A 26,588-nucleotide genomic window follows, 5' to 3' on the forward strand; every position below is an offset into this window, starting at 1 on the left:
ACAAGTCTCGAGAACAACTCACCCCGGGGCTCGCCGGGCCTTTGTGCACACACACGAGGATGAAAGAACCAGTCGCACTTCCGGGCCAGAGCCGCGCGACAGGAAAGTCCAACGTTGACCTCGCCAACTCGGCCAATGCTTCCGCGTACCCGGCCGCCCCTTCCGCGCAACTCGCAACACGGCACATTGCCGCCGTTCAGGCGCACGTGCGTCTTGCTGGGCCTGAAGTACATGCCGGCTCCTACTCTACGCTGGCCCCTCACCGCCCCGCCCGTCTCTCCTTACCGCGCCGCATCGAGCAACGCGCCGACGCGCTCCCACAGTCCCAGCACCCCCTCCTCGACCGTCCTCGCACCCATCTCACTCCCTAAACCCGATTCTGCACCGCCGGTGCTCGAGAGTTGCGGCGCCGAGAGAGCGAGTGTCGCCAAATGCGTGTCGACGCCGTACGACCCGATGAGGCGGGTCAGGCGCGCGTGCACAGTCGCGAGAAGCGAGTGCGGTCCTGTGGCCAGAGGATTTGACGTGAGAGATTGTCCCTGGAGAGGCGGCAGAGCGGTGCGGGAGTAAGAGAGGACGAGGTGCGACAGCGAGAGGAGCGCGTAGAGTCGACGTGAGAGCCTCGTCGACTGCTCCGACGCGAGACTCGGCGAATCGGCGCCCGCCAGTATCTCTTCGAGTGTGACACAGAGAGCTTCGACTAGTGCGGGCAGGATCGTGTCGAGCGGTGCGGCGGACGGGAGCGACGAGATGCGGATGAAGATGGCGGCGAGGCAGGCGGTCGCGACGGGGTTGTCGACTACGGGCGCGGTGACCAGATCTTCGGCGAGCTGTACGAGCTGCAGCAGTGAATGTGCATGTCAGATACCCTTCACGAGCCGCGAACAAGTCGGCGACCGTGCCGCGCAGCACTCACCGCCAGTTCCACCTGTTCCATCGCTCGACCTGCTGCCTCCGCACCGACCCATGCCCCCAAAAGAGCCTCTTGCGCGCGATTCGCGCTCGGCAGCTCCTCAACCCGTTCGACGAGCCAGCTCAGCATCCGCTCAACCGCAAGCAGCGTCTCACCGGCCGCTGTGCACGGTCCGACCGCAAGTTGCTCGGTCGCGGCGCGGTCGAGGTGCTCGACTGCTTGGCGCAAGAGGGCGGCGGGCGCTGGAGCGGACACGTGTGACGATGAGTGGCCTAGGTGAGCCTGAGTCGGTGCGCGGAAGAGCGGGGAGAGGAGCGGGGCGAGGGCGGAGGCGAGGTCGGGCGAGACTGCGCAGGGCGAGCCATGATAGAAGAAAGGAGTGTTGTCGCTGCTAGAGAGGATGCCGGGAGCAAGCTCACGGGTCGAAGCGGCCGCAAGAACCTGCTGCTCGTCGTCGTCGTCGAATGCCCAGAAATCTGTGATGGGAAATTATCTGCGAGTCAGCGCACGATCAAGTACGCAGTCGTGAGGCTGCAGAAGCAGTCTGCGCGGCCGGAGAAGCTGTTCGAGCGAGTAAAACGCACCTTGTGCTGCGACTTTTTGCGTCGGTTGGTGGCGCACTCGCTCGTCATCCGGGTCCCGCCCATGCAGCTCGTGCGGCTCTGCTGTGCGCTTTTGCACCCCTAGCAGCTTGTCCCGCAGCTGGGCGAGCCATTCTGCGCGACTGCGGATCTCATCAGTCTCGACTCGCCCGCCGCGACTGGACGGTGGGGACGGCACGAGGACGCACCGGAGACGATGAGTGACGCGGGCTTGTGCTCGAGCAGGACGAGGGCCTGCACGCGCGGATGTCAGAGGTGGGAGAGAGCGAGGCAGGCGAGCGCGAGAAGCGAAGCGAGGGAGCGCACGAGAGCGAAACGGAGCTGCGTGGCTGCGAGAGGGGGCAGCGTTGCGAGCATAGCAGACAATTGGGGCTCAGTCGGAGAGAACACAGAGCGAGGGGAGCGCAAACTCGGAAGAGAAGGAGGGAAGGCGCCGAGAGACGTTGGGCAAACGAGTGAGGAAAGCCAGAGGAGAGAGAGAGCGGGAGCTTGCCTCACTCTCTGCCGAGTCGCGCATTCAGCTGCACAAGTACGGGAACAGGAAACGGAGAGAAGGGCTACACATCTGTAAAGGGAAACCAAGGTGGTATCGTCGTCCTCCGTCTCGTCAACACGCGCCTCATCCTCGCCGGCGCCTCCGGATGCAGGTAGATCTGCTCGTGCCAGAGCATGAGTCGAGCTTGAAGACGACGCAGCCAACGAAGCGAGACAGAATGCACCTCGTCATCCTCCTCACGCCGTCCCGTAGCGCGTCTGCTGCTGCGGCACAGCCTGGTACCCGTGCACCGCGTGCGGGTGCGGGTGTGCGTGCGGGTGCGGGGCGTACTGCGGGTCGAGCGGGGCTGCACATGTGGGAGGAGCGGAGTCAATTTCCCGCGCTGGAGCCGATGTGGTAGGCCTCCGTGGACGCATGATCTGTCGTCCTTCGAGATGCCGAGGAAGGTAGGCTCCTGATTCGCACGCCGAGCAGCCCGGGAAGGAGGAGAAAGCGAGAGCGGCTCACCATACTCGGCGTTGCCCGTGTACACCCAGTTGCCCTCGCCATACATCTCGTCGGCCTTCATGCGGCGGTAGATGAGCCAGAAGGCGTGTATGTGGCCCGGGATGTAGCCGAGGAGCGTCAGGAGGAGGTTGATCCAGAAGTCGATCGCGCAAACGCCGGACTGCGGGGCGCGCGAGTGGGTGCCGGCGTCAGCTCGTGATCCGTTTCCCTAGTACTGCTCCTCGGTCTCCTTTTCGTCCGCGTAGGCGTGCTCGAGGAATGACCACACGCCTCCTCGACGAGGATGCGGCACAGGCCGAGGCTGGCGGAGCGACGACCAAGGCAAGACCGCCCAAATCAACGCACCAGGATGCCTGCCGCGGCTGGCGGGAAGAGGATAGCGACGAGGATGAGGAGGACTGCATCATGCTCGCCAAGGTCAGCACCCAGACTACCACGTGAATGCGAGGAAGAGAGAGGCGCACTGTCGCTGGTTCGAGCCATGGCGTGGGTGGAGTTTCGCTGCGGAAGCGCGAGGACTGTGTCAATACGTGTGCAGTATGTGCTCGCTCGTGCTGCTTGTCGCCGTGCATGGGTGAGTCGCCCAAGGTCTGCCGAACCGAGGTCGCCGCTATGGGTGTTCGAGCGAGCGCTCCTGCCCTGCCCGAGCCCGATAGGCCTGCACAGATCCCGAGGGCAGCAGACCCCTCGGACGAGTGCGAACCAGCCCCTGTACGGCGCTCGGAACGTCGTGCGCTGCGCCACCCGCCGACGAGCAGTCGAGGAGTCGAGCGAGAGCAGCGGGGCCGGGACGGAGCTGGAAAGTCGCAAACGCTAATCGAGCATAGAGACGTACAGCTGAGCAGTCCGGCTGGTACAGGGACTGAACGTGCGAGCAGAGGAGGCGGAAAGAGCGAACGAGGCGGTGAAGGCGCCGCGACGATGACGCCGCCGCACCAGCAAAGTCCGTTCTCGTCCACGGACCACAAAGGGTGCAAGTGTCTATAGCCGTGTTTCCACGCATTGCAGGGCGTATGGCAGGGAGTGTATCGAGGCAGAGGCAAAAGAACCGTAGAAAGGACAAGGAGAGGAACCGGGACCCGGGAGGAGGAACAAAGGAAAGGCGGGCGAAGTAGAGTGTCTGTGCCACTGGGCGAGCGAGCGGGAGAAAAGTTCGAAAAGGGCGTCTATGTCTGCGAGAGAGAGTGAGAGAGAGAGATAGGGTATCGAGATGGATGGGTGGGCTTCAGCCCCAGGGGCGCGGTGATGGCGACTCGAGCGAGGCCGCCACCACGCTTCCCCCAACAGCGGTCGGCACGGCCGTCGCCACGCCTCCCGCGCCGAGGTGGTGATGCGCGTCCGCGGGCTGCATCCACCCAAACGCCTGCAGCGTCGCGAGGTCGAGCCCCGCCGCCGCCGCCGCCGCGGCTCCAGCTCCACTGTTCCGCTGGATGGGCGAGCCCGCGCCATGCGTCGACGAGACTGCAGCAGGCGCGGGCGAGGCCGTCGCGCTCGAAGTCGACCCCGAGACCGGGGCCGCGTTCGGCGAGCCGACGCCTATCCCTGCTGCTGCGGGCGCCGTGCTCGGCTCTGCCCCGCCGCCGCTGCTGCTGGTGCTCCCATCCGGATTGACGTGCTGCAGCAGGAGCGACAGCGCGTCCACGCCAGGCGAATACGGGCTCTGCGACGTCTCCGCTGGACCCGCCTGCTGCTGGGGCTGCTGCTGTCCCGCCGCCGCACTCGCCTGCGGGTGGAACAGCTGCTGCGCCGCGTGCGGCATCGCGTGCGCATGCAGCGGAAAGTGGTACGGCGAGTACCGCTGCGGGTGCGGGTGCGGGTGCGCGTGCGGGTACGCCCCGACGCCGACGGCGGGGACCTGGTGCGCGCGCAGGTCCGTCTGCACCGCCGCGTGCGAGTACAGCCGCGCCGGCTGCTGCTGGCCCTGCGCCTGCTGCAGGTGCAGGAGCGGGTCGTACCCCGCCGGAGCGGTGTAGGCGCGATAAGGGCCCGGGACGGACGGGCCGCTGCCGCCGCCGCCGAGGCTTCCGCCCGCGCTCGAGAAGGACGAGTGCGTCGAGGTCGACAGGCCGCGCATCGTGTAGGGTGTCGTCGGGATGGAAGAAGGCGGGAGAGAGGGGAGAGGGTACGCCTGGTAAGTGGGCGGGTTTTGCAGCGGGAAGCTCGGCGGCGGATAGGTCACGGTCCGCTGCGACGACGACGTCGACGCCTGCTGACCGAGCATGGACGCCGGCGGCGGAGTCGGCAGCCGCATGTCGTCTGGCAGCGTCGGCGCCTGCATGGGCTCGGGCGACGCGCTGATCAGGTCCCCGAGGAGCATGCCCGACGAGGTCGACGCGGCGCCGTCGCCCGTCGACGACGTGTAGCTGATCGCGCTCTCGGACCGCGACGGGACGGGTATAGGCGCAGGGATGTCGGGTTCGGGCGCGGCATCGGGGACGGGGACGTCGCAGTCGGGGTGGAAGAGCTTGACGTGCCGCTGCAGGAGGTCGCGGCGGCTGAATGTCGCCTCGCATTCGGAGCAGGCGAGCGGTTTCGGAGCATCTGTGGAGCCGCGCGTGAGTCTTCGTGCTGGAAAGAGGAGAGGCGCAGACGCACGTTTGGCGAGATAATGGCGGCGGGCGAATTCGGCGCGAGAGAAGACGACGCCGCACTGTTTCGAGCAACGGAGTCAGTAGGGACCATTTCGCTTGATCGGAGCTGCTCTTGGGCTGATCGCCGCGCTCCGCCTCCTCCGCGCAGCAGCATGCGCCGCTGCCTCCAACAGCCTCCCACCTGTCCACTCGTTCTGCGAGGCACCCGCGCACGGTCTTCAGGGCAAAACGCCTCCGCGCGGCATGCGCTCCCAGGCAGAATCCTGGTTGAGACGGCCGCGCACGACACGGCGCCGAGAGCTCGCTGTACCGCCGCGGCGATGACCACCTGGTCCTGTCCAGGAGGTTCCGCTGGTCCTAGAGGCGCGTCCTTCGCGCGCGAAGGCTCTGCACGAGCGCGCCCAGCCCCTGCCTACCCTCGCACTGGGCCCGTGCGCTCGGGTTTCTGCCCAGAAAGATGCCCGAGGAGGAGGACCAGCTCGCTCACCTGCGGGCACGAGTGGGGCTGGCGGGACGGCGCACGGCGCTTGCCTGAGCCCGACGGCGAGTCGCCTCCTTGCATCGACGGGGGCGGCGCCGGCGGAGCGGACGCGCGACCTCGAGGCAGAGGCAGGCTGAGACGAGACTGGGTTGCGCGGGTTTCGCGAGCGAGAGAGAGGGAGGGAGCGGGCGCGGGTGTGCACGACGGGTCTCTGTTGGACTGGCGAGGGACGGGCCGGCTCTCTGCGGGTGCTCGTGCGAGTGTCAGCTGGGCCAAGGCAACGGTGCGCGTGGACGGGGGCACCGACACTGGGTCCTGCCTCCGGCGCAAGAGGGAGCGACGAGCACGCAGCAGCCGGGGGACGCGGGCAGGGGGAAAGAGCCCGAGCCAAGGAAGGCAGGCGCGAGAGAGCAGCTCTGACCAGCTACGCGGGCGCAGCAGCAAGCGCGGGACGAGCGGAGCACGAGCAGGCGAAGCGAGGCACACGGCAGCCTCGCGCTCGCTCTCGTCGGGCAGCCTCCGCCCAGCCCGGACCCGAACGAGCGCTGCCGGGCCACGCGCAGGGACACCCTGCCCCTCGGAGGGAGTCCCAGCACCCGCTTTCCGCGCCAGCGCGGCGGAGTGAGGCCAGCACGAGCGCACCGAGCCCCTCTCGCCTCCGCATCTTCAGCGAGGCGGTGCAGTCTTATCCGTGTCTCGGATGGTCGCTTCCTTCTCTTTTGACAGCGGCGTATAACGTGCTGTCTACCGCTGATCGTCGCGCAGACAAGTATGGAAGAGCTGGGAGGCGAGCTTGCGGGAACGCGGAACGGATCACCTCGGACCCGCTCTCGCTCTCGTCACCACTCGCCCGCTCGAGCGAACCGTCAAGTCGAGCATGGAAGAATCGCCGAAGTGTGGCAGGAGAGGGAAGAAAGTCTGACGAACTCCATCGTCTTTTGTCAGTTCGAGTCGACCCTTCGTCGCCTTCTCTCTCGCGACTTCCCGTAGGCCCACGGGGGTCGGGCCCGAGCAGTCGAACCCTCATACGTCGTTCCTGCCCTCCTCATCAGAGCAGAAAGCCAAAAGACGCTGAAGAAACCGAGGGCAACCGTCGCGAGCGCGGTCAAGCTTGGCAGACGGGAAAGAGGCTCGCGAAACAAGGCGGCGTGTTGTATTCACCTCTGTCGAATGCGAAAGAGACGCGAAGACAAGATTTGACGGGAGCCGGGAAGCGAGAGACGAGGCAGCAGGGATGAGCGACGAGACACGCAGTCCGAAGCAGCGGGGCGGCCCCACCGCACCAAAGACCTGAAATCAACGAGATGTGCACTACACTGTACCTTCTAGAACGGCGCCAAGCCGACAATGCGTGTATCGGACCGACCGAGCGAGCGACTACTCGGGGATCTCCTCCTCGGCGAGGAGTCGCTCGGCAGAGAGCGCCGCGATGCAGCCGCTTCCGGCGCTCGTGATCGCTTGCCGCCACTGCGGGTCCTGGACGTCGCCGGCCGCAAACACGCCCTTGACGCTCGTGTCGGTCGTGCCGGGCTTGACGACGACGTAGCCCGCGTTGTCGAGCTCGAGCTGGCCCTTGACAATCTCGGTCGCGGGGACGTGGCCGATCGCGTAGAAGAGGCCGTTGGCCTCGAGGTCGCGCTCCTCCTGCGACTGCGTGTCGCGGAGGCGGAGGTGCGTGAGGACCTCGCCGTCGCCCTTGGCCTCGACGGGGACCGTGTTCCACAAGACCGTGATCTTGGGGTGGCTCGTCGCGCGCTTGGCCATGACCTTGCTCGCGCGGAGCGCGTCCCGGCGCACGAGCATGTAGACGTGCGACGCGTACTTGGTGAGGTAGATGGCCTCCTCGCACGCCGAGTCGCCGCCGCCGACGACGGCGAGCGGCTTTTTGCGGAAGATGGGCACGGCGCCGTCGCACACTGCGCACGCCGAGATGCCCGACTGCCAGTACGTCTCCTCGCCAGGGAGGTGCATCCGGCGCGCCGACGCGCCCGTCGCGAGAATGAGCGTGTCGGCCGTCTCGGGCTCGTCCTGCTCGGCGCCCTCGCGCCAGTACTTGAACGGGCGCGACGACAGGTCGACCTTGGAGATGGTCTCGGTGTGGATCGTCGTGCCGAAGCGCACCGACTGGGCGCGGAAGAGGTCCATCATCTCGGGTCCGCGGATGCCCTCCGGGAAGCCCGGGCTGTGCGCGAGTGGCCCAGTCAGTTTGTCGCGTCTTCAAGATCTGACTTCAGTACAAGTGACGCACAAGTTCTCAACATCGGTGGTCGTGGTGAGCTGACCGCCCGCAGCAAAGCCGTTGGCGAGCATGCCCTCGAACATGACCGGGTTGAGGTTGGCACGGGCAAGGTAGATGCAGGCTGGGAGTGGGCGGCGAGGTCAGCGGATGTCTTCGGCGCACAGCTGGGACTCTATCAAACGCACCAGTGTGCTGAATGGGCAAGATCGTAGCGGATTACGCAGAACAAAGTCAGCCTCGGCTTGCACGCGAGTTGCTGGACCGGGGGATGCAACGCACGCCTGCGGGACCCGAGCCGATGACGACGACCTTGTTGTGGCGCGAGGGCTTCTCGGCAGCTGCGCCGCCGTTGAGCTCGACCGGCGCCATTGTGCGAGCTGCAAGGGCGGCACCGGGTGCGGCGCGAGGAGGAAGAGCGAGCGGGTGGAGTCAGCGACTGTCGCGAGGGGAGCGGTGGCACGGTCTGCCGCAGTGTGCACGACCATGTGCAGGACAGATGGTGCTGTCCCTGTCTCTGCGGAAGCAGCGAGGCGTGCGGATGGGGACAACGCACTGTTCGAGGAGAAGGGGCGGGAGAAGGCGGCTAAAGGTACGGCTGCGGCAATGAGACGGTGGGCAGATGCACGGAAGGCAGACGTGGTTGCGAGTAAGCCGATCAGCTTGCAAGAGTGACAGAGCAGAGCAGAGGTGCAAGGGAGGGAAGCGACTTGGGCGCGGCGAACGAGCCCGGCACCCGCGCAACAATTAATATTCCTCGTCAGCCGCGCTCGCATGCTTTGTCCGCGCCACTTACTCAGCCGATAGCAGCTCGAAGGAACGTCTTCGAACGATTCCTGAGGCACCAATCCAGCCATTCTCGGTCACGATTGATCCCATCCCGCCCGTAAAAGGTCTTCTCCGCGTGGTGGAACATGCCGGTGTAGGTATTGCAACAACAAATTTGATGGACAACGGTGGCTTTGATCGCGGGCAAGACTTGCGACGACGTGCGTTCTCAGACCATCTCCTCCTCGTCCCGCATCGGCGGTGCCTTGTCCCCGGCCTTCTCCGGCTCGGAAGCGCTCTCCGCAGAGTGCGACTCGTCGAGCGGGGTCCAGCGCATCTTGTCGCGCAAGTACAGCGCGACGTACGACAGCGCGAGGAGGACGGGCACCTCGATCAGCGGGCCGAGCCTGCGCGCCGCACCACCATGCAAGAGTCAGCATGAGCACGAGCACGACAGCACGAGAGGGAGACGCGGCGCACGTGGCGGCGAGGACTTCGGGCGCGTCGTTGCCGAACGAAGCGACCGCGACGGCGATGGCGAGTTCAAACTGCTCGTCCAGGCGCGCGCAATCAGCTTGCCTTTTCCCTCGAGTCAGGAGCACACAGGAGAGACGCACGTTGTTGGACCCCGCGGTGAACGCCTGCGTGACGGCCTTGTCGTACCCGCCGGCGAGGTGGCCCCAGCGGCGCGAGCGCGCAAAGCGCCAGAACGAGAGGAACGAGGCGGTCCAGACGAGCGTGAAGTACATGACGAGTCTGTTGCGGCGTGACCATGAGTGGGGAAACACGACAGCCACGGGAGGAGGAGGAGGGACGTACGGAACGCAGATGCGGAAGACGGTGCCGATGTTGTCGATGATGGCGCGGCCCTGGTTCATGAAGAGCACGATGATGACGTACAGCAGTCCGAGCATGCCGAGCAGCCCAAAGGACGAGAAGAACTGCTGCTGGCGCCGCGGAGAGAGCGAGAGCTTGACAGCGATGCGGGTGAGCGCGCCGGCCGCCAGGGGGATGCCGAGATACTGCGGATGTGCGAGGGAGATGAGCTCGAGCGACGAGGTGTGCGTGTAGAGCGGAACGCACGATCCCGACCGACTTGGCCACCTTGTCGTATGCCAGTTCGAGCGGACCCAGGTCAGACCCGGCGTGCACGCCGAGAATGTCACAGAACAGGATCGCGTATGGCGAGAACAGGACCATTTGGAGGATCGAGTTGAGGACGACGAGGATGGCGCTGCAGGGGCGAGGCGTGATGAGCTGCAGGATAACGCAGGAAGGGATCCGACCGCGACGGACCAGTAATCGAGGTCACCTTGCGCAATGCCCGTCCAGATACTGTGACTGCGGGTCAGCATACACTACGATGTCGAAAGCAAAGCACACGCACATGACCATGGCAATGCACCGGGCTGCGGGACCCGAAGAGCACGAGGTCAGCTCCGCCGGGATCGCTAGGGCATCCTGCGAGACGCACCAACGCCGACGAGCAGCACGCCCCTCCGCTCGCGATCCATGCTCTGCTCCGGCAGCGCGATCCACGCGCACGCGGCCATGATGAAGGGCGCGACGACCCAGTTGAGAACGAACGAGAGCGCGAGGTGCACGTAGATGCGCTTGGTGCGGAACAGCGCCGGCAGCGTTTCCCACTGGACTTTGGACATGGCGGGCCAAATCATGACGAGGAGGCCGATGAGGAGCGCTGGGGCGGCGGTTGGAAGGCGTGAGCAGGGGAGAGCGAGTCGAGCGAGTCGACGGTTTGAAGTACGCACGGATCGAGACGCCTTCCCAGGACGGCGAGCCGTCGGTGCTCGGGTCGAATATGCGCTGCAGTGTAGCTTCGGGAACGGCATTGCCCAGGCCGACGCCGAGGATCATGGCCGCGAGGACGAGGGGAGCGAGGAGGCGGTCGGGCCAGCTGAGCGCGCGGAATAGTTCTGCGGGCTGGAAGCGTCAGCCTAGGCTCTGCGTAGACTGGGCAGGGCACACCCACCGACCACGGTGACGGGCTTGTGCGGTGCGGGCGGCGGGGCGGCGGCATTGCAGCAGCCTTCGCAGCTCGAGGTGGCGCACGAGCTTGGCGGCTCTGCAGGCTTTGCGGGTACGCTCATCGCGGTGGACGGTAGCACGCAGGCGCGGCGAGCGACAGCGGCAGCGAGAGTGCAGGCCAAGAGGAGGAGAGAGTGCCCGGCCGTCGAAGACATTTTGACAATATGAAATCGAGCGCGGGTTCCCCCTGCCGCCGCGTCCTTCGATCATCTCCGAACGCCTGCAACGTCGGAGCGATGCCCGCACATTCGCCTCGTCGTCCGCGCACTGCCACATCGCATCGCGGACGTCTTGAGAACGTGCGCGCAGGTATCGGGCACTTCAGACGAGCGAGGCAAAGTTGAGTGCGCAGCAAGGCGCACAGGCGACACGGGTTCAGGTGCACCAGGCAGACATAGCAGCAGTGCCCGTTCACGGACTGCAGCAGACACAAAAAGCTCCCGACGACGAGTCTGTCGTCCAAGGTCCGCGAGACGAGACGAGAGGCGGACGCGGCGTGAACGGACGGACTTACTTTGTGCTGGGCTGGCCTCACCGTGGCCTCGCCCGCCTTCGGGGTTGCGGGCGGACTCGAGAGCGCGGCGGCTGCAGCCAGTGGGGGAAGCCCCAACTTGGCCTTGCCCGCTCTCGCCTTACGCTCGCTTGGTTCGCTTGGCTAGACACGAGCGTGCTTGCCTGGTCGACTGCTGGCCTCTCTGCTAACGAACCGACTCGCGCGTGCTCGTTGCGACCGTGAGTCTCTCGCCTTCCGCTCGCACTCGATCACGCCGTCCCTGCCGCCGCATTCACCGCCCCGGCAGAGCTATACGGCCCGGAGAAAGTCCTTTGACGGCAAATCGTACCCACAGGAACTAGCGCCGTCTCCCCTCGTGGTCTCGCTCTCCCTCCGCGCCCCCTTTTCTCCACCCCGGTAGACATGGCCGCGCTCCGTCTCCGCACAGCCGTGCCGCGAGCCCTGTCCGGCGCTGCCAGCCGCATCCAGACGCGCTTCGCCTCGGACTTGGTCAAGCCCGTCGACCCGCTCGCGCCCCAGGGCGGCGACCGCATCAACCGCTACTCGTGCCGCACCCTTCGCCTTCATCTTGTCACGCACCAAAAAACTGACCTTTGCCACCACAGGCACCTCATTACCAACGACCCGACCCAAGGGTGCTTTTTCCCCACGAGACCCAGCCAGGGGGAGGAGTGCTGACTCAAGAATGCCTATTCTGCAGTGCTTCCCAGGCCATGCTGTACGCTACCGACGGCATCGACCAGCCGTCTGACCTCGACAAGCCCATGGTCGGCGTTGCCAACGTCTGGTTCGTCGAGCGCGAGTGACTATCTCACGCGAACGCGGCGCTGACCTTGGTCCCTCTTTGTCGCGCGCGCGTGCAGGTACGAGGGCAATCCGTAAGTTCTCGCATTCCCACAATCTCTGCCAACGAGTTGAAGCTGACGCGCGGTCCTAAATTCTCCAGTTGCAACAAGCACGTCCTCAAGCTCGGCGATCGCATCAAGGCGTCGCTCACCAAGGCCGGCATCACGGGCTACCAATTTGGCACCGTCGGGGTCTCCGATGGGATCTCGATGGGCACCTTCGGCATGTCCTACTCCCTGCAGTCGCGCGATCTTATCGCCGACCAGGTCGAGACGGCTGCCGGAGGTCACTGGTTGGATGGGATGGTCACAATTCCGGTCCGTCTCCCTTTTTCGGTCTCTGTTCTAATGCTACAAGTCAGAATTGACATGTAAATCGACAGGCTTGCGACAAGAACATGTGCGCGTGCTGGGGGGTTCCGCTCAACTATGGTACTGACTCTGGGTAAAACTCGCAGGCCCGGTGTCCTCATCGCTCTCGGCCGCCTGAACCGGCCAGGCATCATGGGTGTGGCCCTTTCTCTCTCGGGTGTTCAGGATTCAAGCGCTCTGTGCTGACTGCCTTGTGCCCCGCGCAGTGTACGGCGGCACGATGCAGCCCGGCTCGTGCGCCGACCAGCCCGTCCTCGACGTTGTGTCGGCGTTCCAGTCGTACGGCAAGTACCTCGAGGCGGGCGCGACGCCCGAGGCCGAAAAGATCCGCCTCGACACGGTGCGCAACTCGTGCCGCAAGGAGGGCGGCTCGTGCGGTGGTGAGTCCCGCCTGTGCCTCCTCAGTGATCAGTCCCCTCCAGGAACTCACCGAATGCGCGCTCCGCAGGCATGTACACGGCCAACACGATGGCGAGTGCGGCCGAGGCGATGGGCATGACGCTCCCGTACTCGTCGTCGACGCCGGCGGCGTACAAGGAGAAGCAGGACGAGTGCGACGCCGTCGGCGCCGCGATGCGCAACCTCCTCGAGAAGAACATCCGCCCGCGCGACATCATGACGCGCGAGGCGTTCGAGAACGCCATGGTGCTCACCATGATCCTCGGCGGCTCGACCAACGCCGTGCTGCACCTGATTGCGATCGCGCACTCGGTCGGCGTCCCGCTCTCGATCGATGACTTCCAGGCCGTGTCGGACCGGATACCGTTCCTCGCCGACCTCAAGCCGTCGGGCAAGTACGTCATGGAGGATGTGCACAAGATTGGCGGCATCCCCGCCGTCCTCAAGTACCTCTACGAGAACAAGCTCGTCAACGGCGACATCCTCACCGTCACGGGCAAGACGCTCGCCGAGAACCTCGAGCACGCCAAGCCGCTCCCGCACGGCCAGGACGTCATCCGCCCGCTGTCGAACCCGATCAAGTCGACCGGCCACCTGCGCATCCTCAAGGGCAACCTCGCGACGGGCGGCTGCGTGTCCAAGATCACGGGCAAGGAGGGCCTCACCTTCGAGGGCAAGGCGCGCGTCTTTGACAACGAGGACGACGTCGCCAAGGCCATCCAGAGCGGCAGCATCAAGAAGGGCGAGAAGACCGTCATCGTCCTCCGCTACCTCGGCCCCAAGGGCGGACCCGGTGCGTCGCCGTTCTAGTGTCGGGCTCAGTGGGTCGGACGTAGTACTGACGTCCGCCCTTTCGCGCTCGTGCGCTCTCGCAGGCATGCCCGAGATGCTCAAGACGACCTCGATGGTCATGGGCGCCGGGCTCGGGCTCGACGTCGCGTGCGTGACTGACGGCCGCTTCTCCGGCGGCACGCACGGCTTCACCGTCGGCCACGTCGTGCCCGAGGCGTTTGTCGGCGGCAACATTGCCCTGATCCAGGATGGCGACGTACGTCTTGCGCCTTTCCTCGGTTCTGCGCTCGCGGAACTTTTGGTTGCGGAAACGAGTACTGATGCTAGGAGTGCACGACCTGCAGGCGGTCTACATCGATGCGGTCAAGAACACGATCGACATGCGCGTGTCGGACGAGGAGCTCGAGCGCCGCCGCAAGGCGTGGGTCCCGCGCGAGCCCAAGGTCAAGCACGTACGTCTCCTCCCCTTTCATACTTCTGTGCAAACATGCTGCGGTCCCAGCGAGGCGCTTGGCGGATGCTGGCCTCGCCAGCTGCGCTTCGGCTCTGGAAAGCCGCGCTCACACGCCCCTGTGCGCTTTTCTCACCTCGCAGGGCACGCTCTGGAAGTACACGAAGCTTGTTTCGGACGCCAGCCACGGTGCCATCACCGACGGCGCGTGATTGGTCGACATGCGAATGCGGGAGGAGCGAGCGAAGGGTGCCTTGTACTGCTGTAAATCTGTTGCATCGGCTTCGTCCATTATTGCGCCCGCATCTGTGCCGCACTCGAGACCCATGGTGTAGTCCGAAAGCACGTGCACCTCGTAGCACGTCAGACGCGGGTGGACAGGAGTGAGCGAGAGGATCGTTCCGCTCCGCGTCTCTCGTCGCTTCCACTCGCCGTCGTCGGCTGCAAACGCGCACCAAGGGCTGCACGGGCTCTCACGCGTGCTCGTAGCGCTCCGCACAGTGCCTCGCGACGCTGCAGGCGCCCCTCGTGCTCGCTCTCTCCCCGTCGCGGCAAGATGGACCCGTCGTCGTCGCGCACGCTCGTCCTGGACAATGGCGCGCACACAATCAAGGCTGCATGGGTCCAGCCTGCCGCCCAGGGCTCCCCGCCCGCTCCGTGCGCCCCTCGTTCCTCTCGCTGGTCCCCTCCGTCCCTCGACTCGCTCCCGTCCCTGCCCCACACACAGCACTGATGAGCTGACGCGTTACCTTGCAGTGCAGTGACGACCTTTCGCAACGCCATCACGCGCTCAAAAGCCGCCAAGCGCACCTTTGTCGCCGACGAACTCGACGACGAGTGCGACGACTTTGGCGGCTTGACCTTTCGCGTGCCCATGGACCGCGTGAGTCTTGCTCGCCGTGGGCTCAGGGGCTGGCTCTCAGGGCTACGTGCGGCTCCGGCGGTGCTGGGAGCCGTTGCGGGACCGGGCCGCCGCTCGACGAGGCGGTGCAGGCTTCCCCTGGGCGCTGCCGGGGCGCACCTTGCAGTCCGGGCTCGTGCGACGAGCGCTGCAGAATGACGGTGGACACCGCCAAACGCTCCGTTCTTCACTCGCGCCGCTGACTTGACCTCACCTCTCTCGCAGGGCATCCTCAACAACTGGGAGGTCGAGAAGACGGTGTGGGACCGCGTGTTCGGATTCAAGGGGCGAGGAATGCAGGTACGCTACCTTTCGCTCGCTGCAACGCCGCCAAGTCGAGCTGACCGGGAACCGCCGCATTTCTAGGTTTCGCCGCAAGACACCAATCTCGTCGTGACCGAGCCGGTGTTCAACCTACCCAATGTTCAGGAGCACTACGACCAGATGATCTTCGAGGACTACGACTTTGCGAGCTACCTGCGGTGCCCTGGTGCGTGCCCTGCGAATCGACGTCGCTCTGCCTCGTCCTCCTCGCTTGCGCTCACTCTTCCTGCTCGCGCGGACATGCAGCTCCTGCACTCTTGCCGTACGGTACTGATGCGCGAGGCGGACCGCTGGCCGCCGCGTCGCCGCCCGAATGCACCCTCGTCATCGACGCCGGGTTCAGCTTCACGCACGTCGTGCCCATCCTCCGCGGCGCCATCGTCAGCTATGCGGCCAAGCGGTGCGTCACTTGAGCTGCTGTGCTTGGCTACGCACAGATCCAGGGGTTTCGTGGGCTGACGCGGCCATCCGAATTCGACGCTCAGGATTGACGTCGGCGGCAAGCTCCTTACCAACTACCTCAAGGAGCTCGTCTCGTTCCGCCACTGGTACATGATGGATCAGACGAGCGTCATGGAGCATGCCAAGGAGGAGGCGTGTTACGTCTCGACCACGTGGGAGCAAGACTGGGAGGCGGCAAAGTGCGTCGCTCCGTCTCGATCCCTGCTTATCCGCGCGGGTTATCTGCCCTTTACTGGCCACTGAAGAAGCCCTCTCATACGCATTCTCGCGTCTTCACAGTCGCCCTACCAATCCCATCGTCCGCACCTACGTCCTTCCCGATTTCGTCCCCTCTTCAACCAACAAGCTCGGCTACGTCCGCACGGGCCTCACTCCTCCTCCACCGTCGCCGCCCCCGCCCGATCCGAACGCGCCGTTCAACTCGGGCGCCGCAAACCTGCAGCAGCAGGACAAGGACGAGGAGCAGCTCCTCCACCTGTGCAACGAGCGCTTCACCGTCCCCGAGGTCCTCTTCAACCCGTCAACGATCGGTGCGTCCTTCTCAGCAACTCGTCGCCGCTCCGGTCGCACCTCTCTGCACACGCTGACTGCAGCTGCTCGGTCTATCGCGCCAATGCAGACCTGAACCAGTCCGGCCTCGCCGAGACGGTCGCGCACTCGATCGCCGCGCTCCCGCACGAGCTGCACGGCATGTTCTGGGGCAACATTGTCTGCTTCGGCGGCAGCGCAAAGTTCCCTGGGTTCGAAGAGCGGTTGTGCGTGTCTCTTCCTGGTTTCGGTCTCGAGCTCGCGCGGCTCGCTTGTGTGCGGCGCATCGAGTTGACCCATGTGAAATTCGCAGACGAAACGAGCTGCGGGCGCTTGCGCCGATGGACTGCGAGGTGCACGTCACCGTTGCATCCGAGTGCGTCCTTCCGTCTGCCCTTCTTTCTACCGTCGCAGGGGCTCACGCTCATTCCACACAGCCCGATTACCGCCACGACCACATCCGCAACCTCGTACCTCTCGCACCTCCTCTCTCCGCCCTCACCGGCTCACGGCGCAGCGATCGCGCCCTTCCCAACGCCGTTCCACCCCGACTCGTTCGTCACGCGGCAGGAGTACCACGAGGCGGGGAGCAACGCGGCGAGGAGAAAGTTTGGGCGGTTCTACTGGGCGGACGAGGGGAAGGTGCGGAGGGAGGTGTTCGGGGCGTGAAGGAGCAGGGGCGATGTCGGCCTGGCTGCAATGAAGGCGAGGATTTCGTCGCGATTGCTGGCTTACCGCCTCTCTCGGGACTCCTTTGCCCAGCCAACCTGCGCAAGCAGTGCCAAGCTTGTTTCCCCTCTCGCATGATCTAGTCCCGCGCCGGCTCGACCACCCCTCTGCTGGCCACCGCCGCACACACCGCAAACCCTCCTGCAACCCTGAACAGCCAGACCACGAGACCCGGCTCGAGGTCGTCTTGCGCGACCCAGGTCGCAATGCGAAAGGCGACGAACGTCAGGAGCGAGACGGCGATCTGCGGCAGGACGATCGAGAGGTTGAGCAGCGTCAGGAGGGCGGACGGGTCGGGCGAGGCCGCGGTCGCGAGTGTGTCGGTGTCGTCTGCGACGGATGCGGCGGTCTGGGCGGCCCGATTCAAGTTGCGAGGGACGGGCGAGTCGTGCGCGGAAGGCCGGGCGTAAGTCGCAGAGTCGAGACGCGGGCGCAGCTCACTGCGGTGCAGCAGTGCGGCGGAAGCGACGGTTGAGAAGGGATGTGCCGAGGTGTAGTGCCGAGCTGGGTGCCGCGCGAGAGCATGCAGCGATTGCGAATGCGAAGAGAGAGAAGCGGAAGGAGGGAGGGCGAGGCATTCGACAGCAAGGATGTAGGGTACCTGTGCGACGAGCAACATGAGAATGTTGGCGAGCATCGCCAGACTCGCACGCACCCAGAGCTCGACGGCCCACGAGAACCCCATCACCGCAATTACTGTCGTTGCGCCGACGACGTTGAGATCCCAACAAGTCGCCAGCATCGCGCCGGCATGGACGAGGAAGCCGATCGTCCAGACGTTCGTCAGCGCAAACGTGTACGCCAGAGTCCGTTGTAAGAAACGAGGAGAATGACGGGTAATGCGGTTGTGCGGTGAAGCGAGGCGAAGGATCCAGGGCAGAAGGACGGAAGAGACGCAGGAGACGGCGGCGTAAAGCAGGAGGGCAAATGCGCTTGTGCGGGAGGTGAGGTCGGACAGCGGGCTGGAGAGCTCGGAACCGGCCGCTTGCGACGAGGTCGTGGCCGAGAGGGCGAGTACGTCCGAGACGTAAGTGGATCTGCGTGTGCGCGGTTGGTTCTTGTTTAGGTACATAGAGCGTTTGAGGCTCACGCTTCGAATGAGAAAGGGTACAATGCAGACCACGTGAGCGCCTGGACTGCGCGAGGAGAAGGGCGGATGTGGATTTGCGCGCTTCCGCGTTGAGGCAGGGCCATTGCAACGTACCATAGCATATCCGCCGAACCTGCACCGGCACGCACCGCCAGGTATGCCACAGTGCACTCCACCGATGTGCAAGACCCATCCTCTGCCGCTTCCCGGCCACCGTCTCGTCTGTCGCGCCCGTTCCGCTCTTTTCGCTCACCGCGACGCATGTGACGCTCACGAGCACGAAAAGCACCACGACCGCGATCATCGCGAGCTTGCGCATCTGCCCGCCGCTCGTCCATGCGAGCCAGCGCCACGACGGGACGTCGAGTGCGCCAAGGAGAAACCCGGCGAGCGAGGCGAGGTCGCTCAGCCGGGCGTAGTACGCATCGGCAGTTGGTTGCTGTGCAGCGGGAGTGACGTCGAGTATGAGGTCCTGTGCGTGGCGATTAGGCCGTGCGAACAATAGTCAGAGCCGGAGGAGCTGGGCGCACCCTCGACGTTGCGCCGAGTGCGTTCAGCCCGACTTGAAGCGCCCAAGCGCTCAGCACGCCGATTATCTTGCCGACCCATCCGCCACTCTCTTTGTCGCTGCGAGAGAAGAGGTAGCCGATGTCGTCTGCGTAGACGAGATACAGAAGCGAAGCCGCCGTCAGAAGCGTCGAAAGGACGATTCCGGCTCGTCGGCGAAAGCGGCTGGGATCGTTGTCGGCGATTCGAGCTGGCCGTCTCCAAGTCAGCGGTCATTCACTGAGCAGAAAGAGCACACGACTCGCAGACGAGCGGCGGGACGAGCAATCCTGCCAGCGGCGCCGCAGTCCAGACGAGCGCGACACTCGCCGCCTCGAGACCCAGGCTCTTCAGCTGTGCAGTGCCGTATCTGCGCGGAAGAGCACGGAGGCTTAGCTTGACCAGACTAGCTTGCGGGGCAGGCTGGACTCGACTTGCACACTCTGAATTGCGGAAACGAGCTGCATCCCGGCGCCCGTCAGGCCGAGCGCTGCAAGTTTCCACTGGCTCAGTTCATCATGCAGTCGCTCCTTCTCTCGCGTCAGGCGACGCGGCCGAGGTTGGCGAGGGCGATGCGGCAGAGGAGCCGGCTCGTCGCAGTCGGACGAGGCTTCCTCCGACGACGAAGAGAGGACGAGGCGATCTGCCATGCCTGGCGTCGACATGGCAAGCGTGAGCGCGAGCCAGAGAAGCAGCAGCTGGAAGCATAGCGAGGGAAGCGAGCCGGGGCGTCGATGCGCGGGACGGACGGTCCGCGGACAGACGGGCGAAGGACGGTGGGGAGACCAGCCCGGCGGAAAAGACCTCGAGGCACGCGCAGTCCAGCCAAATGGGCGTCGGGAGAGCCCAGATATACAGTTACAGCCGAGTCGTTCTCTCGCACGACGACATCCTACAACCCCGCAGGAGGCGGCACGGCGCCGTACCTCCCGCTCCCGCCCTGCGGCTCTGCAGGCGGCGGCGGCGGGGGAGGCGGCGCCGCAGCAGGAGGGGGCGGCGGCGGCGGAGGGGGCGCAGACGAGGGAGGGGGAGGGGGAGGCGCCGCGTCGGCGGGCGGAGGAGGCGGAGGCGCCGTGTTTGCGCTCGCACCGCCCGTCGCGTCGGGCGTGCCTGTTGCACCTGCGGCGGCGGCGGGGTTGGCGGCGTACTGCGCGTACGCGGCGTAGTACCTGCAGGCGCACGTCAAGGTCAGCGCGAGGCACGCAGAGATGGACGACGAAGAAAGCGAGACGCACTGCGTGTAGTACTCCTGGCTCGCCTGGTCGAGCGAGTTCCACCACGCCGTGTACGCCTCGGCCGACATGCCGCTCGCGGCCTGGCCGCCGGCGGGCTCGGCCGACCCAGCGGGCGCCTCGCCGGGCGGGAGGGGCGCCGTGAGGCCTGCACCGGCGTACTGTGCGGGCTGCGTGATTAACGACGGTCAGCAGGTGCGCGTCGGCGCAAAGGGGCGAGAGAAAGACGCACCTGGTAGGCATACGGGTTCTCGGGCTGCGGCGGCTGCCCGTACCTCCCGCCAACGACTTGCTGCGTGTTGGCCCCGCTCGGCTGGAACCCTCCTCCGGGCGCACCGCCGCCGTAGCCCCCACCACCAAATCCACCACCGCCCTGCAGCGCCTGGCGCGCCTCGGCGTGCTTCTCGCGGATGACGGCGAGGAGGTCGCGCGCGAGCTCGACGGCCTTTTCCATCTGCTGCGGGTCGGGGCCGCTGTGCATCGTCTCGATAATGAGTGAGCGTCGGCGCTGCGAAATGCAGAGGCCAGGCAAGAAAGCTCTGCGAGCGAGACGCACGCGATGTTGATGTGCAGGGGGTCGTCGCTCTCGCGCCCCGTGTCGGTCTCGATGAAGCCGCTCCCGAGGCCCTTGATCTGCACGCGCGTGCCCGTCTCTTGCTGGATGTACTTGACGAACAGGCCCTGCGTTGTCGTTGTACCATGGTTAGCTTCGTCTGTCGCCAGAAACGAAGGAGAAGAGAGACGCACGCCGGGTCCAACCGTCTTTGCGCGGATGTTGAAGTTGCGCAGCGGCTCGAGGTCGATGTTGACTTTCTCCTCCGGCCACTTGCGCTGCGAACAGCGCCACCACAGAGCGAGTCAGCCACTCAGGTCCCAAGAGCTAAGAGCCGAAGAGCATGCGGAAATGGGCTGAAAACGCACCCTCTGCCCGTAGCCTTGGTCGCGCTCGCCGCCCGCCCCGTCGGCGCCGTCGCGGCGCGGGAAGCGGCGCTGGTCGAGCAGGTTGAGGTCCTGGTCGATGAGCGCCTTGACGGCGCGCACGCCCGCGTCGAGCTTGTCTTGCGATTCCTGCGGATGGGTGGGGCGCGAGCATCAGCGCAGGCGTCGCAGAAGCCAGCTATCTGCACGCCGCTCGTGGGGCTCTTAGAAGGAGCCGAGCGAGGGGCGAAAGAGCGAGAGCGCGGGGCAAGCGCGACGCACTGCGGTGATGTGGAGGTAGAGCGGCGGGTCCTTCTCGGTGGCCATGCTCTTGTCCGGGTACCAGACGCCCTTGGTGAGGACGGCGGCGCCCGTGTCGGCGAGGATCTGCTGCTGCGTCGGGCCCTTGGTCAAGAGGTAGCGGTTGCGCAGGTCGTTGATCTCGATGTCCTCGACAAAGCTGCGAAGTGAGCGAGGAGGTGTCAGTACGCGTCCGCTTCGGCACAGGAGGAGACGCAGGGTACGAATCCCGCATGCGAGATCTGCGCGGCCCTGCGTGGAGCCGTCTCCAAGCGAACGCGAATGTCGACCGACTCACAGGCCCATCTCGCGGTCGCGGTCGCGCTCGCCCTTGTGGCCTGCACCCATGGGGCTCGCGGCACTCGCGCCTGCACCGCCGGGAGGGGGAGGAGGAGGCGCATGGCCGGGGGGAGCGGGGCCGCCGTACTGCGACGCGAGGCGCGCGGCGATGGCGGCTGGTTTGGCGCAAGGGTAGGGCAAGGTCAGTACAGTATGGCGTGCGGCTCGAATGCGTGCTCGGAGCTCGTCGTGGCCGTCGAGGCGAGAGAGCAGATGTGCGACGAGCGAGACGAGACGACGGCGGGCGAGCGTAGCCTCGTGAGAGCTCGTTGCTCGCCCCAGGTGGCTCAAGTGGCTCCTTTCCAGCCCGCACACGCGCCTGCACGCCGCCCTGCGCCGTCGCCGCGGCTGCAGCCGTCGTCGTCTCGTTGATCGCGTCCGCCTCTGCTCACTCGCCCGCGCCACGGCAGGGCGACTCGAGTGCAGCGCGTGCGTGCAGCGAGAGCGCAGGAGCACCGGCAGGGAGACGCACCGGCAGCCTCTGCGGCCTTGTCGGCGTCGTGCGGCGCGACGTCGGGGCCCAGGTCGGTGCGGGCGTGCTTTGCGCCGTCGTGCGCGGGCGAGGCCGAGTCGGGCGGGGCGGGAGCGCCGTCGGCGGGCTCGTCCCACTTGCGCTTGCGCTCGAGCGACGACATGGCGCGAGGCGAGAGCAAGCGTAAGCGAGCAAACGTAGCCGCAATACACCCGCCGCACAATACAACCCTCGACTCGCTCCCGGGCAGCTGCGAGGGTGCGCGATAGTCTTTCTACACCTTTACTGGAGTAGGCAAGCTGGGGCCACCCTTTCCGAGCAGAGTCGAAGTGTCCCTCGTCCAGGCAGCTTCGCTCTCTCTCGTCTCGCAACGTCGCCCACTCGCCCCAGCCAGGTCCAGCGTGAGTTTTACCTGTTTCTACACACGCTCTCCATCGCCCACGCTGACCCGCGCATCCCTGCCTCGCGTGCTCGTCCCGCCCTCGCCTCGTCCCCGCCGCCCCACTTGGCCTCTTCGTCGCTTTCTCTCGCTCTCGCCGCTCGACCGATCGCAGAAGCACTTGCACAGGGTACGGCCACCTCTCGCGCATCTTTCTGGCCTCGTCACACGCTTGCGCGAGGGCTGTGTGTCGCTCACTGGCGCTGTGAACCCCCGCTCGAGCCGAGGGGGCCCTGCGCTTCGTGCTCGCTCTCTGTTCGTGCGGACCTGCGTCGGGAGTGCTCACGAAGGCTGTCTGTGCTGGATGCGCCTGTTCTCGAAGGCACGGGCGGGGAGGCCTCTCGCACCGACGACGGACGGGCCGCGCATGGCTCGGGTCGAACCGCGATGACCATCGCTGGCGCCACGCACGGCATAGGAGCCGTCTAAAGATTGTCATGGCGTTGAGGAGTGGGCGTCGTCGAAGGGCGCTTGCTGCGGGGCGCGTCGAGGGAACTCCGGATGTCCTGGCTAGTTCCGCGTGAACGGAGCAGCGTCGCAGTTGCCACGCCGCTCGATACCCCTGCTGACCTCTTCGTCTCTCTTACAGCCTCCTGCGAGCATCTGGCACCTCGTGCAAGGCGGTCCGGCGATCCGCAACCCCGTTCTGCCTGCGCGCGCTTCCCAACCAGGTGCGCCGTTGCGCCTGGTCTTTCGCTTACACAGTCTCGCTGACCAATTCGAGCCTCGCGCAGCATGGCTCGCCCCGCTGCTCCGATTGCGCAGGCCGACCCGCCTCCGTCGCCCACTACCTCGCACCGCTCCTCGGCCTCATCCGCCGCCTCGCTCCTGGCCGGCGCACTTCCTCCTCGCAAGGCCTCGACCTCCGCCCAGCCAGCGCGCAAGCCGGTCGAGCCCTTTTCGTCTGACTCTGAGGCCTCCTTCGACCCCGAAGACGGCGAGCTCGACGGCCCGTTCGACCTCGTCGAGGGTGGCGGACTCGAATCAAGCATCCCCTCGCTCCTCTCGTCGCACTCGGGTGACGTGCCTCGCGAGCCGACGCAGCTTCCTGCATCGGCTGCGACGAGCCTGTCCGGCTCGGGTACGGGCTCGGATAGCGAGCACGAGCATGACCACGCCGACGAGGGCCGCATGCGCCTCAGCTTCCCGGACCCGATCCACGCCTCGTCTTCTTCTTCGTTCGTCGGCGAAGGCGCCAGCACCGCCTCGATCTCGGGCGAGTCGCTCTTCCTGCAGTCGGACGGCGAAGACGATGGCGACCACGACGGCGAGGGAGGCACGGCCAACTCGATCGTGAGGGACGGCGGTGACTACTCGCTTTTGCTCGACGTCGCGCCGCCGCCTCTGCTCTCGGGCGCGTCGTCGAGCACGGCGCAGCGTGCGCTCGTCGACAAGGCCGTCCCGCCGCCATCTCCCCTTCCCGTCGTGCCCGCCACTCCCGCCGCCGTCTCGCACGACTCGACCACTTCGCACGAGCCCGTCGCTCGCCTCGGCGAGGCCCACGGCCACGACCGCGAGGACGATGTCGGCTCGTGGGTCCGCGCGCACTCGGTCCGCACCGCGCCGCCTGCCGCCTCATCGCCTCTCGGCGCGGCCGTCGCCGACAAGGGCGTGCAGGCGTCGCCGCTCGAAGAAAGCTCGGCAACGCTCCTCGCCCAGTCCGCCTTGACCGTCGGCACGGGCACGGGCAAGAGTCTGGAGTCGAGCCAGGCGACCGTCGTCCCCGCTGCGAAGACCGCAGCGTCGGCGTCGCAGATTCAGGCGCAGCCGAGCGTAGCTACCCCGATCGTTCCCGTCTCTCCCGCCTCGCCCTCGTCGTCGCCCACCTCGCGCACTCCCGCTCCCCATCGGCACGCGCACGCGCCTGCCAAGACCCGCGTCGTCGCGCTCACGGCTGCTGCCGCCGCACTCGCCGCACTCGTCGCTTCCGCCTGCGTCGCGCAGCTGCGCACGCACGGCACGGCGCCGATCTCGGTCTCGCAGGAGGGCATGACTTCGACATTGGGTGCGGCGGTGCAAGAGCTCGAGCACGGCGCGCGGGCGACCGAGTCGGATGCGGGCGCCACCGTGCGCACGCTGCTCGACTCGCTTTTGTTCGACGGCCCAGGCGCCGACAGGACCGCTTCGGCGACAACTGCGTCGTCCTTGCCGTCGTCGCTCGCCCAGACCGTCAAAGCCTCTTCGGCCCGCTTGCTTCCGCCAATCACTCGCCCCGCTACGACAGCTGCCGCCACCCGCTACGCCTGCACGCAGTGCGCCCTCGCGACGCGCTGTACCCAACATGCCGTCGCCGTCGCTACCGTCTCGCGCCCGTCCCTCTCGCAGCGCCGAAGCCGTCCAAACGGCGACGACCGGCGCGCGAGGTGCCGCAACCGCAAACAAGACCGCTGTCGAGCGCCGATGTGCAACAGTGGTGACGGTGCACAGAACGTCACGCTCTTCGGGCAGGGCACCGCGCGCGAGAAGGTCGTCGAGCCGGAGGCGGGAGCGGACCGGAAGGCGCGGGTCCAGCTCCACGAGCTCGTGCAGCGCTGGCCGCTCTCGCCGATGCTCGACTCGCTTGACAAGAGCCGTGCGCTCGGCCGGCGCAAGCTCACCGAGCTGGTGCGCCGGCACTCACGGTGGAACCTGTCCGACCTCGTCGCCTCGAACTCGCCATCGTCGCTTTGGCGCTTCTCCTCCGCCGGACTCGGCAGTCTCACGCTGCTGCCCTCGCGTGACACCGTCTCGGAACACCTCGACGCCCTCCGCTCCCGCTTGCGCGCCCGCACCGCCGCCGACTCGCTCGCCCTTCTCGCTCGCTCGCGCGCGCGCGACTCGGTTCGAGCGGCCGAGCGCCTCCCCGCCGTCGCGGCCGCGCACTCGCACCGCGCATTCAAGCGCATGCGCACGCTCGGCGGGTCGCTCTCGCCTGCGACGGTGCGCGAGCGTCTCGATCGGGTTCCGGCCAACCTGTCGCGCAGACTCGCCCGCGCGTACGGCGCATCGTCTCACCTCGACGCTCGCGCGGCGCTCGGGCGGGCGGCCACTTCTTCGCGCGCCGTGGTGCAGCACGTCCGGCGTCGCTACGGCGCGCTCTCGGCCGGCGCAGAGGGCGTCGTGCGCCGTTCTGCGGCGGGCGTGGGGGTCGAGGGCTCGAAGCATGTCGTGCGGGCCGCCAAGAGTGCCAGGAGGCTCGAGAGGGCTGTCGGAAGGGAGCTGCAGCGGGCGAGGAGGCGGATGAGCCGTTGCAAGGGTCGGAAGGAGGAGCTCGCCGCAGAGGGGGCTTGAGGTGCGTTCTGCGTTCTTGTGCTCACTGAGCGGCGCTCGGGTTCTGCTCGGCGGCTGTGTCATCAGGGTATGATGTGCTGACGGTGGCTGGCTCTTTGCAGGGTGTTCATGCCTCGTCCGCGCTGTCGTAATTTCTCGCATTCTTCAGCAGCGACACTTCATCGGTGCGTCCAATTCCGCCTCGCTCCTGCCGCAAATCTGCTCGCGCAGTGCAGCTGCCGCGCTCCCGCACTTCTCAATGAGCACTGACTCGAAGACTCTTACAGACTGTCTCCCCGCTCGGATTCGCTTTTCTCGTCTGTACCGTACTTTCCCATCCCTGTTTTTGCTGCTGCTGTTTCTACGCGCTCCCGTCACTCCGTCGTTGTCATTCCTACCTGCTCTGCCCGCCCACGTTATGCACCCCCATTGCTCTCTGTAGCTTCTCTTCCGCGTGTCTTCCCGGGAATCGTCGTACCTCGTTCCAATTATTGCGGATGCCCGGTAAACTAGCAGTCTTTGCATGCCGTCTAAGCGGGTTCAACAGCTTCTAAGGGCCCTGGGCAGAGTCAGGCGAACAGAAGGCGTCGAGCGGAGTCAACAATGCCTCTCTGCGCGATCAAGACTGCCTCGACTTCAGCTTCGTCCTGGTGCATCTGAAGCCATGACGCTGCCCAATGGTCTTGCCACCGTTGCATCTCTCCAGCTCTCGGCCTATTTTGCCTTGGGCTGGGGACCAGCTGGGCCTCCCGTCGGCTTTCTCGACAGCCTCACCTACTACGTCGAGAACGAGCAGCTCACAGTGTGCATCCACCCTCGCTGGAACGAGGCAGACCTCGACGGCCTGCGGGGGCCGCTGTACGAGCACCAGCCTGTCGTGGGCTTCAAGGACGGCATCGTCACCCGCCCCGCCGACTACATTGGATACCTCGGCACCGATATCAACTCGTACACGCCTTAGGGTTAGGGTTAGGGTTAGGGTTAGGGTTAGGGTTAGGGTTAGGGTTAGGGTTAGGGTTAGGGTTAGGGTTAGGGATGTCTGGTAT

General features: G+C 66.1%; 11 protein-coding genes across 11 annotated transcripts; 4 read left to right on the forward strand and 7 right to left on the reverse strand.

The window, feature by feature from the left end:
- Positions 1-281: 281 nt before the first annotated feature.
- Positions 282-2,186, reverse strand: JCM10292_005434 (uncharacterized protein; the record flags this gene model as incomplete). Its single annotated transcript, XM_076652367.1, has 3 exons — positions 282-505; positions 614-839; positions 2,130-2,186. 3 exons carry the CDS (start codon positions 2,184-2,186, stop codon positions 282-284), a joined length of 507 nt encoding a protein of 168 aa, XP_076502094.1.
- Positions 2,187-2,247: 61 nt separating this feature from the next.
- On the reverse strand, positions 2,248-3,001 carry JCM10292_005435 (YqaE/Pmp3 family membrane protein; the record flags this gene model as incomplete). Its single annotated transcript, XM_076652368.1, has 4 exons — positions 2,248-2,357; positions 2,519-2,678; positions 2,864-2,916; positions 2,983-3,001. The coding sequence occupies 4 exons, from the start codon at positions 2,999-3,001 to the stop codon at positions 2,248-2,250; spliced, it is 342 nt and encodes a 113-aa protein (XP_076502095.1).
- A 742-nt stretch (positions 3,002-3,743) lies between these two features.
- On the reverse strand, positions 3,744-5,671 carry JCM10292_005436 (uncharacterized protein; the record flags this gene model as incomplete). Its single annotated transcript, XM_076652369.1, has 3 exons — positions 3,744-5,059; positions 5,114-5,168; positions 5,597-5,671. The coding sequence occupies 3 exons, from the start codon at positions 5,669-5,671 to the stop codon at positions 3,744-3,746; spliced, it is 1,446 nt and encodes a 481-aa protein (XP_076502096.1).
- Positions 5,672-6,967: 1,296 nt separating this feature from the next.
- On the reverse strand, positions 6,968-8,198 carry JCM10292_005437 (thioredoxin-disulfide reductase; the record flags this gene model as incomplete). Its single annotated transcript, XM_076652370.1, has 4 exons — positions 6,968-7,772; positions 7,839-7,950; positions 8,015-8,021; positions 8,109-8,198. The coding sequence occupies 4 exons, from the start codon at positions 8,196-8,198 to the stop codon at positions 6,968-6,970; spliced, it is 1,014 nt and encodes a 337-aa protein (XP_076502097.1).
- A 625-nt stretch (positions 8,199-8,823) lies between these two features.
- Positions 8,824-10,702, reverse strand: ARR3 (Arr3p; the record flags this gene model as incomplete). The annotated part of the gene is made up of 10 exons (XM_076652371.1): positions 8,824-9,001; positions 9,075-9,142; positions 9,212-9,350; positions 9,414-9,616; positions 9,678-9,828; positions 9,891-9,935; positions 9,982-10,003; positions 10,069-10,293; positions 10,364-10,528; positions 10,585-10,702. 10 exons carry the CDS (start codon positions 10,700-10,702, stop codon positions 8,824-8,826), a joined length of 1,314 nt encoding a protein of 437 aa, XP_076502098.1.
- An 854-nt stretch (positions 10,703-11,556) lies between these two features.
- Positions 11,557-14,225, forward strand: ILV3 (dihydroxy-acid dehydratase ILV3; the record flags this gene model as incomplete). Its single annotated transcript, XM_076652372.1, has 12 exons — positions 11,557-11,699; positions 11,760-11,789; positions 11,855-11,941; positions 12,018-12,032; positions 12,101-12,317; positions 12,383-12,399; positions 12,458-12,507; positions 12,578-12,751; positions 12,820-13,563; positions 13,646-13,818; positions 13,907-14,014; positions 14,157-14,225. 12 exons carry the CDS (start codon positions 11,557-11,559, stop codon positions 14,223-14,225), a joined length of 1,827 nt encoding a protein of 608 aa, XP_076502099.1.
- A 344-nt stretch (positions 14,226-14,569) lies between these two features.
- On the forward strand, positions 14,570-16,897 carry JCM10292_005440 (actin family protein; the record flags this gene model as incomplete). Its single annotated transcript, XM_076652373.1, has 10 exons — positions 14,570-14,670; positions 14,770-14,896; positions 15,140-15,214; positions 15,281-15,404; positions 15,485-15,638; positions 15,724-15,879; positions 15,980-16,230; positions 16,320-16,455; positions 16,542-16,604; positions 16,666-16,897. 10 exons carry the CDS (start codon positions 14,570-14,572, stop codon positions 16,895-16,897), a joined length of 1,419 nt encoding a protein of 472 aa, XP_076502100.1.
- A 139-nt stretch (positions 16,898-17,036) lies between these two features.
- On the reverse strand, positions 17,037-19,258 carry JCM10292_005441 (uncharacterized protein; the record flags this gene model as incomplete). The annotated part of the gene is made up of 7 exons (XM_076652374.1): positions 17,037-17,558; positions 17,613-17,994; positions 18,048-18,093; positions 18,162-18,519; positions 18,578-18,804; positions 18,860-18,963; positions 19,200-19,258. 7 exons carry the CDS (start codon positions 19,256-19,258, stop codon positions 17,037-17,039), a joined length of 1,698 nt encoding a protein of 565 aa, XP_076502101.1.
- Positions 19,259-19,485: 227 nt separating this feature from the next.
- Positions 19,486-22,017, reverse strand: JCM10292_005442 (KH domain-containing protein; the record flags this gene model as incomplete). The annotated part of the gene is made up of 9 exons (XM_076652375.1): positions 19,486-19,762; positions 19,829-19,995; positions 20,058-20,298; positions 20,382-20,506; positions 20,573-20,656; positions 20,747-20,893; positions 21,026-21,203; positions 21,342-21,498; positions 21,855-22,017. The coding sequence occupies 9 exons, from the start codon at positions 22,015-22,017 to the stop codon at positions 19,486-19,488; spliced, it is 1,539 nt and encodes a 512-aa protein (XP_076502102.1).
- A 1,011-nt stretch (positions 22,018-23,028) lies between these two features.
- JCM10292_005443 (uncharacterized protein) lies at positions 23,029-25,563 on the forward strand (the record flags this gene model as incomplete). Its single annotated transcript, XM_076652376.1, has 1 exon — positions 23,029-25,563. The coding sequence occupies one exon, from the start codon at positions 23,029-23,031 to the stop codon at positions 25,561-25,563; it is 2,535 nt and encodes an 844-aa protein (XP_076502103.1).
- Positions 25,564-26,206: 643 nt separating this feature from the next.
- Positions 26,207-26,503, forward strand: JCM10292_005444 (uncharacterized protein; the record flags this gene model as incomplete). The annotated part of the gene is made up of 1 exon (XM_076652377.1): positions 26,207-26,503. The coding sequence occupies one exon, from the start codon at positions 26,207-26,209 to the stop codon at positions 26,501-26,503; it is 297 nt and encodes a 98-aa protein (XP_076502104.1).
- Positions 26,504-26,588: the final 85 nt, after the last annotated feature.

This window comes from Rhodotorula paludigena (assembly GCF_050403205.1).
Source record: "Rhodotorula paludigena JCM10292 DNA, Rt_paludigena_JCM10292v1_ctg73, whole genome shotgun sequence".
NCBI lineage: Eukaryota > Fungi > Basidiomycota > Microbotryomycetes > Sporidiobolales > Sporidiobolaceae > Rhodotorula > Rhodotorula paludigena.